Here is an 11,027-nt window from a genome sequence, read left to right on the forward strand (position 1 = left end):
GAGGACTGTGTGTGATTTGATCACAATTTATTCACAGTACTGTGGTAACATGAGCTAACTAGAAAAACAGGACTGCAGGACTCCACCAAGCCCAAATACCCTATTTCCCAGTGTTAACAAAAGTGAAAAATAATTTGCAAATTTGCACATTTTTGCAGGCATTAAATAGTGCAGAAATCTCACCCAAAATGCAGTTTTATTAATGCAATTAATAACACTTTATGACATTATGACTAGTCATAATGTCTGCTCTTAAAGGGCTATAAATTCACATTTATTCATATATATATATATATATATATATATACATATATATATGTACTGTATTAAATTATTTGTGTTCGATGTTTTTCTACTAAAAGTTTAATTACCTATTTAAAAAGTATTAAAATTATATCTACTCCTTTGCTACTACACTGAAAAGTCCACTCTCAGCGTTGGTGCTTACTTTGCGAGGCAGCTGGATTCACAAGATTACGTGAGAATCCATCTTGCCAGGCTTCAAGTTATCCATTTATGTCTGCACCAAAAGTGGCAAAGCCAATCAGCCTCCCAGGAAGACCGCTGGCACTTCAGGCATGGTTTTAGGTGTGACAACAGCAAGAAGCGTCCATGGAAGTGACTCGTCTCGAACAAACACTGGCAGCTCATGAAGAGGTTAGATACTGTGATAGCATCAGCTGTATCAGAATTGAAGAGTATTTCTTAATTGAAAGAAGAGTAGAGAACAGTACTGAACGCTTTTCTCCATGAAAAAGATGTTTTTCGATCTTCTCCTGACTGGCTTCGAGAAGAGTTTGATCTGATTGGTTGAAGTTGGCCTGTGTTAGATGTGATAGACAGATGGCTCTTCCATCCATCAAGTGTTTTTTGAAAATGCCTGCCCATTTCCAAACAGTTTCTAAAGATGTATGACAAATCATCTGGCGAATAATGTTTTTACACTTGTAATTTGTACAGTACATACTGGACCACAATTGGCTTTACCTTTCAGAATTTTAATGTGAAAACAGATTTCCGGTGTCATATGCAGACTTCAATCTACACAGTGAAGCTTAAACATCAAAGTAAAGGAACAAGGAGCAAAACATTTAGAAAAAATAAAAAATAGAAAAAAAGTAAATAAACACTGTAAACACAGCAATTAATCACAAAGGAAGTATTGAAAATGTGATCTCCGTCATGCTGCAAGCCTGGAGAGCCTGAACAGACCTTTCTCATTGCTGATATTTTGACAAACTCAGGCGTGATCAATAATATTATCAACCATTTAGATGTGTCAGTTCCAGGTCTAAGCTGCTGAATCATCTGTGTGGTTTACAGGGAAAACTTTTAAAGTTATTAGTCACACCTGTGCTTTTCCTGCATTGACAAGTCAAAATATCTGCTGTGTGAAAGAGGAATGAATATCCATGGGACAAGTGTCAGTTTGAGCAGGCTGAACAGGACAACAGATGTTATTTTTAGCCGGGAACTCAACATGAACCCTTCTCGAACACAAATGGACGAGTGCACTGCTCGCCGGACTGTCATTGGTCTTCATATGCTGCATTCTGGACAACTCGGAGCCTAAAATTTTCTGACATCCTGGTAGAAAATTACACAGCAACACCACCCAAGGTCAGAGAACTTTCCTACTTGTGTACTCGAGGCAAATCCATCTACCCCGACTTCATGAAGAAGCAGTTGTATGACATCACACAACAATGGCGGTACACATTGTAAATGTTAAACCATCAACTGAAAGGCAAAGTCAAGTATATATGCCTGTATTTAATTAAAATATTACATACTATTATATATACATAAAGAAACATCAGCCTCTCACAGTCAGCCATGTTTTTTGTTAACATTGGCATTGTGCACCTGGAATGCTCGGAGGTAAGGTTCAAATTACCCAGCAGCTTTTGGGGGAGCCTTATTTTGCAGTGCACGCTGCTACTAAAACATGTCATATGCACATGCATACATGGAAGTGTGCAGTGGCACAGTGAATCACAGAGATGCTGTGAAAAACATTCTACTGTTACAACTACAAGCATTTAATACTATCAATAACATCTGGTCAGTGCTGCTTACTAACAACATAAGGCTGCTGTTTCAAAATCGAAGAATAATCAGTGGTAAAAATAAATAAAGGGGGACAAAGGCAATGCTTTTGTGTCTTTCATTTACATCCCTTCAAGAATGACACAATACATGGTAAATCAATTAAACTTAATATTTGTAAAATATAGTTTAGTAAACTTCAGTAAACTTTCCGGGAAGCTCATGTCCTTTCCAGGGGAGCCGAGCTCCCCTTACGTCCCCCATCATTTGAACTATGCTTGGAGGTTGGAAGTTGGAAATTTCAAGTGGAAAATTCTAATCTCTGACTTTGAATAGAAAGCAGCATTCATATTAAATTGCAAGAAACACTTTGTGTGATTGTAACACTGCAAAATATCTCCTTGATTATCCACAGTCTCTGTTTATTTATTTATTTATTCATATTAAGATATGACCAAAAAAAGTCATGTTTTTTTTTTTGTTTTTTTGTTTTTTTTTTCAGTTGGATGGTGCAGAAACCACTCCAAGGACGTATTCTGGTTCCAAGATGGCTGTCGGGCGCTACCAAAAGGCGATGCAGCAGTTTACCAGCGCTCTGCAGGCTGGAGGGCTGGGAACTTGGCTCAGAAAACCTCCAGAACTGGGTGATTTCAATGTCAGTGAATGAAAAACTGCGTTAAAGGCTGAATACTGAGGATTGTAATGAATTCTTGAATGTTTTTCTTTCTGAGTACATGAATGCGGTACAAAGAATGTGACAAGGTTGGGAATTTCATCACCATTTATTTTATTATGACATTAACTGTGTGAAAAATGATTGATTGGAGTGACATTGGACAGACAAGTAAATAATCAATTATGCACATGAGAATAGTGCATACAGAATTTAAATTGGTTTTATGCAAAAACTGGAGTAAACTTCTGAGTGTGTTACATTAGCTTGAGTGGTCCAAAAACTGATAAATTCAGCTCTGACAGCTAAAGCTACCTGAAACCATTTAGCTAGCTAGCTCACTGGAGTAACACTGAAGTCATTTCCTGTTCTTACTTGTCAAACTCAAGTGTGACCAACAACATTATCAGTCGTTTAGATGTGTCGGTTCCAGGTCTCTGTTGCAGAATTACTGGTGTGGTTTATGGGGAAACTGTGATTAGTGACTCCTGTGCTTTTCCTGCATTGACAAGACAAAATGTCTTCTGTGTGAAAAATCCTAGTAGTAGTTTTAAGTAATCTAAATTTAGATCTGGAAGCTTGTCTGGCTAGCTTAACAGCCATGTTACTGAAACCATTTAGCTAGTTAGCTAGCTCACTGGAGTAATACGAAAGATATTTTCTGTTAGTTTTATTGAGCAATATACATAACATTTTATTTGCTAATAAGGCTAATCGTTAACTTGCAAAGAAACAAATGCAGAGTTAGAGCCGGATGTGTAAATGTGGGTTGAGCACTAGAAATGTATCAAGGGTCGTCTCCACCAAGAAGGTAACAATAATGATAAGAGCATCCACACAGATGAACGATAATGTTTCATTAACCGTGACGTCAAGCATGCACTGCATGTTCCTGCTGTGTCAGCAGCTTAGGAAAATCTATACTGAGGCTAAAGCTATGAGTTTAAAAGATGAGAGGAGTTAGGAGAGTTCAACAGTGTTAGGAGAGCTGTCATCTTTTAATTAAAAAGATTTATCCATAATTTGATAAGAATCAACATCAGTTCTGTACATCAGAGACCATATCAGCAATAAATACTGTTTGGCAGTGTGTCTCAGGTAAAAATGTGTATTTTAATGTTTACTTTACAGCCTAATATTACTACTTTATATAAGTACTTAATAAGTTGTAGGCTGTAGCCTACCCTGGATTTTGATTGGCTGTCAGGAGCTGTGTATTATTTTATCAACTTGCTCTGGAAGTGATCCCAAGGATTATCCGCCACCGACCTTGTTGTTATAGTTATGATGTGGATTCTGCCATCCGCTTTTGAAAATGATTTATAAAACCATATATTTATAGTTATTGTCATCATTCTTGGTGTGGAAGGCCCTTTACTGTCATACTGTAGAGAATGTAAAGTAAATATGTCACCCGTATAATATTTGTCTGATATCAGGAACATCTTTGACTACAGTATCTTTGAAAATCCAATTAAATCCAAAACACAATTGAATTTGCAAATTAAAATTAATTAATTACACTTAAAATGCACTGTATCTGGTTTTATATGTTGGCAAACACTCCAGGTATTTAACACAATTCTAAAAAAAATAAAAATGAAGGGATACCTTCCATGAATTTCTTTTTGCAAATAGATTTGCTGTGTAGTCCTACAGGAAATAGACTTTGGAAGATACTCTCGATCTGATGCAATAAATGTGAATAGAAGGTCAATTGTTGTGTTTGCCGCCCCTGTGTAAAAGTAGTATTAGGTACCCAAAGATAACACAGTCAGACACGTTAATCCCATTTTATCTTGCCTTTAAACCAAATCGTAGCCCTCAATCATTCATTCATTTGTAGAAGTGACAACAGGCAAATGTCATCAGAGTCCATAGTGTCCTCACTTACAGGGTCTAAAACCCATGTTGCTCCTCACAAACAGTACAATACAGGTGCAAACACATAAAATCCTTTTCTTCTCATCTAGGAGGAGGTTGTATTGACTTACATTGATTCATTTGTGGCTTACCTGAACCTTCAACCATAAACTCTACATGCCTACCCCCAACTGTATTCTAAACACAACGAAAAAAAACAAGTTTTAACCTTACATCGAATGGTTTACCTTCAGCTTTATGTCCCCAAATGACAGGTGAGTCCCCACAATGTGACCGTGTGAGAAGATTTATATTTCCCCTAACGTGACAACAACACACCTAATGACTGAGGAGCAGAATCAGGTGTATTAGTAATAACAGCTTCTGGTTTCCTTCACAACAAAACTGAAAGTCACACTTTAACTTAATTCTTACTTAGTTTTTGTGTTTGTTTTGTCTATTTTGTAGAAATGTAGTGTTCTGTTGTTTCAATAATGTTAATTTGATATAACTTTGTGTCTCACTTGTTCAGATACGTTACTGTTCTCCACCCTCATGCATTTTGAAGTGTTGTAGTGGATAAGAGGCTCAGGAGTGAAGACATGCTCCCTCCTAGTGGGAAATTGTGTGCATTACAAGATGCACAGTCTAGCTTTTCCTGAAGAAAGAGTGTTTTCTTCATTTTTTTGTTCTTTTAATTTCTCCTTTTATCTCTTAAACAGATTAATTTACTTACAACTGTCCCAAAGGCTTTTATTTTCCAAAAAAAGTGTTATTTTTGTGTTGTCAGTGTGTCTTGGTGTTTATTTAAAAAAGGTGTTATGAGGTAAAGAATGCGAAAGAGTAATTCAACTGAAAGCTACTGGTTTGAATGTTATGTAAACTTTTATTATGAGGTATGCAGAATGGATGTAGTCTATATTGATCATGACTATTTTTATCACTGGGAATAAAAAATCTTATTTGTGTTAGTTTTTGTGGTTTTGTTTGTTTTATCACATCACAGTCAAAACTCATAGTCTGTTTCTCATGTGTGTGAAAATGGCCACTTACATATTGAGCATAGTATTCATAAGAGTCTGCACATAAAAGTAACTTGGATGACTGAACTTTGAATGAAACTGATTGAGCAGTAATCCAGACATATTTACTAAAAACATTTAGACAACAAACAGACCATTGAATAGGATTTAGTGACATCTAGTAGTGAGCTTGCTATTGGAACCCTTCTTCCAAATGTGAAGTCCAGAACTTACAGTGGTTGTGAAACTTTCTGCCATCTTCTACCAAGAAATCCCTGCAAATCTTATTATATCTTATAATCTTTTAAGCAAGCTGACAAAAACACAGCCACTGTATCACTTAAACTTATTTTAACATATTATGTAACTTAACTCTTAGCAAACAATTGACTACTTCTTCATCCAGCGCCAGCAGACACCGAGCAGTCATTAGTGTTCACCTGATGATTATAAGCTCAATATTCACTCTCCTTTAAGTTCTGTTTTGGTCTCAACCAGCTCCTGAGAATATATCTGGCTCTTCAGCTGCTACATGTTCCACTGTTTTCACCAGCTGTTATTTAGTGCTGAGCAGGTAGTGTACAGTTTATTGAATTTGAATCCTGTGCAAAGGCAATAACATACAGCCCAAATATGACTCAACTAGAAAATGTTCAAACAGCACGAAAGGTTTATTTTGATTCCACAAGCAGATGCTTGTTCCTTGTTTATTACACAGCTATAATCCACAAAACTGCTGTCAAGTCGATCCAACAGATTTTCATCTTTTTTTTTCTGAGTATTGAGCTGTGGTGTTCGTTGTTCTACATCAACCACTTTGATCACACAAAACACTGTTAACACCAAGGAGCCACAGTTTAACAAGGCTTCAAGACGGTGAATTTGAAGATGGCTGACGCTCAGTGACGATGTGATCTGGTTTAAATTGTGACAGAGTGTGAACAGTGTGGCTGAACATTCGGTTAAAACAGGTGAGTTATGAACGCGGCAGCAGAAGAGTGGCTCAGTGTTGGTAGAAAATGCAGTTGAATGCAGTGTTTAAACTGACAGCAAAGAAGAAAACAATACTGGATAAACTGGAGATCAACCATTCACGCACACACACACAGCTTTTAAAGTTTCTTCACACAAACAAAATGTTTCGTCAGTTAAACCAGGGAGGACATCTTTTGTAGAATGGATTTGGGAAAAAAAAAAAGCATATCATTGATCTGGACTCCCATTTTGGCTAAAACCATTTTTTTAAATTGGTCATTGCAGCTGAAATGAATAAAGAGAAAATAAAGCCACACATCATTTAAAGGAGAAGTTCAGATTATTTCAATTGGACTTGTATGAGATACCAAAGTCAGTGTATTACCTGCAGTAGATGGCGGTCAATATGCTCCCAGTTTGGAGAAGCAGCAGGAGTATAGGTGTAGGAACCTCAGCAATGTACTGCTGTGGACAGGGTCGGCTGCAAAACATATTTTAGCCACCTAAAAAAAAACATTGGTTTACCTGTACGCTATATTCAGAATATCTTCACTGCTTTACCTTAATGTCAGACAGCCTTTTTCACCTGGAAACCACCGTTAAATCAGTAAAATCAGCAATTTTAACTCACAGAACACAGGAGATGCTGGTCTACCGCTGCCTCGATTTGTTAGTCAGTGTTACTGTGTGACTTCAGTGTTTTAAAAGGTTAGTTTGAATTCACTGGAGTCACACAAAAATAGAAACTGACTAACAGATCAAGGCAGCAGCAGACCAGCAGCTCCTGTGTTCTATGTGATAAAATTACTAATTTTGCCATTTGAGTTTGTTTGGTTTGGAGAGAGCAAAATTTGGCTTATATCATGACAGTTTCCAAATGGAAAAAGCCGTCTGATGGCAAAGTAAAGTGATGAAAATATTCAAAATATTGTGCCACTTAAACTGATATTTCAGGTTGTGCGGACCACCATCTCTTGTAGGTAACACACTGACTATGGAGAAAAACCTCATACAACCTCACTTCAAAAAATCCAAACTATTCCTTTAAGGACTTTTGGCAGGTAGCCTGACAAAAAAGTAGTTTACAGTGAAAAATATATCAAAATTCACACCTGAAAACTAATATAAATAACTACTTGCAAAAAAGTAACTACTTTCAAATTGCTTTCAAGAAAGCCCAGTCTGGAGTTGACATATTTATCAGGAAAAATCAGGCTAATTCATAATTAGCCAGATACAAAATCTTTCCACCAAGAAACACAGACATTACTTTCGCCCTCCCTGGTATAAATGACAAAATTAACTCAGTTTTATGTGAATGTAAAGCCTTTGACAGATTAACTAAAATCATCCATCATGAAGCAATAAAATTGTTTTACACAAAATAAAAACAAGTGAAATGCAGGATCATGTCATCAAGTTATAAAGGCTAATAAAACTGCTGCAGCTGAAATACACTATACAGCAAAACCAGCTACTTTCTTCATATATTACAATTTATATGATACAAATGTTATGGTTTTAAAGTGAGAGGAGGTTAACACTTTACATTTGCCTTTTTACAAGTACTGTAATCACTTCAGTGCATTGAAATTAAACATTTAATTTATCTTAAATGTATTGATGCTGATTTAACACCTTCAAATCTATTTCAACAAACATTTATTTATGTAATTATTTTTTTCACATTTCACCAAACTAATACACTGCAAAAAGGCAGCTGTAAAGTGTTCCCAAATATAAACACATACAAACTGTGAGTATCCATCAAAAATGTGCTTTTTACCCACTGTAAGGAGAAATGTTCATCATATCAATGGACTTGTTTGAATGAACATTTTTTTTTTTTTTTACAAACCAGTGAAACGCTCCACAAATCTAAAGCTAGACTTAGAAACAATCAGTTTGAACTGAACTGTGCTTGTTCATCGTGTTACTGCTGTAACTTATGAGGCCTGTTGAAAACACACGCCGAGTACGACAGAATACAACAGTACGACGGCTGTACTGCAGTCGAAACTTGCACTGCCTGTTATTACAACATTAAACACGTTTTTAGACGTTGATTTGTTTCAATACACAGGCACACACACACATACACACTTTGTTCTCGCATTGTAGTGAAGTCATCTCAAACACACACACACACACACACATCATTACAGCCTCTCCCATTCACTTGAATGCAGCTTTGGCAGAGTATTTTTAGTGGCAGTGGGAAAGCAAAGCAGGTGACAGCAAATGCATCACAACACTCTTCTGAGATTTCACTAGTTTTAAAGTACCATAACAAATATGACACTGACAGAATCCCCACGACAGTGTTTCAACACTAATGACTAAAGGGCACTGCGATAAACTAACAAAAGTTTTTTTCTTTTTTCTTTTTTAACAATCATGTCAAGTGTTGGTTCAACAGGCAGGGCTGGGAAAATGAGGAAATGTTTAGAATCAGAGAACAGTTTCAAATTTATGTTTGCTGAATGAAGTCAGATGTCATTATATGAGTAAGCTCATTTTTATGTAACATGCACAAATGATTTATCACTCTCCAGCAATTACAGCTATTTCTTTACATACCTGCTGGTAATATATTTTCACTTCGCTATGTAATAAGACCTACATTTTGTAACAGCATGAACACAAAATGCATGCTGCAATAAATTATTACATATTGTGGTAGTTACTGAAGGGATAATATGCAACATTTTCCTAAAATATAATGGATAGACTCATATAAACATAATCCCTTTCACTCATCATTTATGACCCATTAGAGGTGTGTGGTGGAGGCTTTATCTGAGGAGACCCTGCAGCCCTATTCTCTGTAAATTTCATTATTTTGCGGCGCTTGGGACACTCAGGACCAACCCAGAAAGTTGTTTTTTGATGTTCTGGCATCTTTCTGGTGCATTTACAAACATCTTGGACAAGACTTACTGATTTTACCCTCAAGCTAAGGAATACTGCGACACTTGAGGTTTTGGCCAAAGAAATACACTACTCATCCACTGAACTAACTGAATCGTTTAAAATGAATTTTGAGTTAGTAACTCAAAGTCAGGGTTAATAATGTTAGAACGGTGTCATAAAAAAAGACCCCAAATTTAATAACCACCTTAAAATGTAGTAGTTCGTTACAAAATGTGGGGAAATTTATTGCATATTGCATTCAGGCTGTTTATTACAAAATGAGGCAGATTATTACCAAATGTGGGGTTACTACATAATGTTGTGAAAATTTAGTGAATATTTGTTACATTTTGTCGAGTTAGTACATAATGCATTGTTACAGGCCCTCTCATGAGAACTCACTCTGTAATACTTTCTCATACATTAGAGATTATTATGTCTTGGTACCCAGCCCTGCCTAACAACCACTTCAACAGGTGTTGCTCTTAGAGACTAAACTTTTCATTTGCACACACACAAAAACACTGAAATCACGTTTCCTCCCTGCACACAAGTCCGGTGTGTCTACACATTTATCAGCCTCTAATAATAAACAACACAGCAGGGAGTTGACTTTTTTGTCTACTAGACACACAGTGGCTGGTTCATGGCTTTACAGAAACAGAGACACAGTCTATAGTGACCAACCAGATCAAAGATCTTGTGGGAGGTCATATGTGTGAAAAACCAACTACTGGGACCAACGCTGGTGCAGTTTCAGTCCATAACAGAACACACTCGAAACTCTGAAGTCTTCCCAAACGAGAGGAAGCTGACATGTGATCGATGTGAGACGAGTTCTAGTTTTAACACCAACAAGCTGAAGGGAGACTACACCAGAGATAGTGGTAGGAGAAAAAAAAAAACAGCATCCTTCCTGGAGAGGAGTTGTACTGATGTGGGTCCGAATTCAAAAGTTTGCATGTCCACAGTGGAGCGAGAGAAACCACAACACTGTGACCAGGAAATGAGAGTCATTCAACCACATACCAGCCTTCTTACAGACTGTCTACTCAGTACTATACTGTATAACATGGTCCTGGATGGCTTTCAAACAAATCCATCATTTTAATTTAAAAAAAAGTTAGCAAAATGTGTTAAACAGATTAAAATAGCAGCAAATTTAAATAAAAGAATGTTGCAGGATTTCTTCTTTACTTACTGGCTGGAGTGCTTAATTATTAAACCAATACTCTTATTTATATATCGGTGTACAGATAATCAAAATTTGAAGTGGTTTAGTTTTTTCAACCTGCTCTACTCAGCATCAGAGAGCCTATTATATATATACCTGGAATATTTTTCCACCTCTTATAAAACACTAAGAATATTTTCTTTACAAATATTCTAACAAATTTCTTAACCAATTCAGTGATGACTGGATGATCAGGTTCAGTCTGAAAGCCACTCAGAATCGTGATATTTTACAGTATGTCACTGATGTTGCAGTATAAATATATCCACACTAGAGGGAAACCGTTCCAGCACTAACA

General features: G+C 36.5%; 1 protein-coding gene across 1 annotated transcript in view; it reads left to right on the forward strand.

Moving 5' to 3' along the window:
• LOC146318086 (inactive double-stranded RNA-specific editase B2-like) overlaps nucleotides 1-2,802 on the forward strand; it is a 43,456-nt gene extending 40,654 nt beyond the window's left edge. Inside the window, exon 10 of the mRNA XM_084732378.1 lies at nucleotides 2,552-2,802. Within this exon, the coding sequence (XP_084588504.1) occupies nucleotides 2,552-2,716 (165 nt within the window). The 3' untranslated portion in view covers nucleotides 2,717-2,802. The remainder of the gene's footprint in view (nucleotides 1-2,551) is intronic.
• Nucleotides 2,803-11,027: the final 8,225 nt, after the last annotated feature.

This window comes from Lutjanus erythropterus, chromosome 12, assembly GCF_056507025.1.
Source record: "Lutjanus erythropterus isolate fLutEry1 chromosome 12, fLutEry1.hap2, whole genome shotgun sequence".
Classification (NCBI taxonomy): Eukaryota; Metazoa; Chordata; class Actinopteri; order Lutjaniformes; family Lutjanidae; genus Lutjanus; species Lutjanus erythropterus.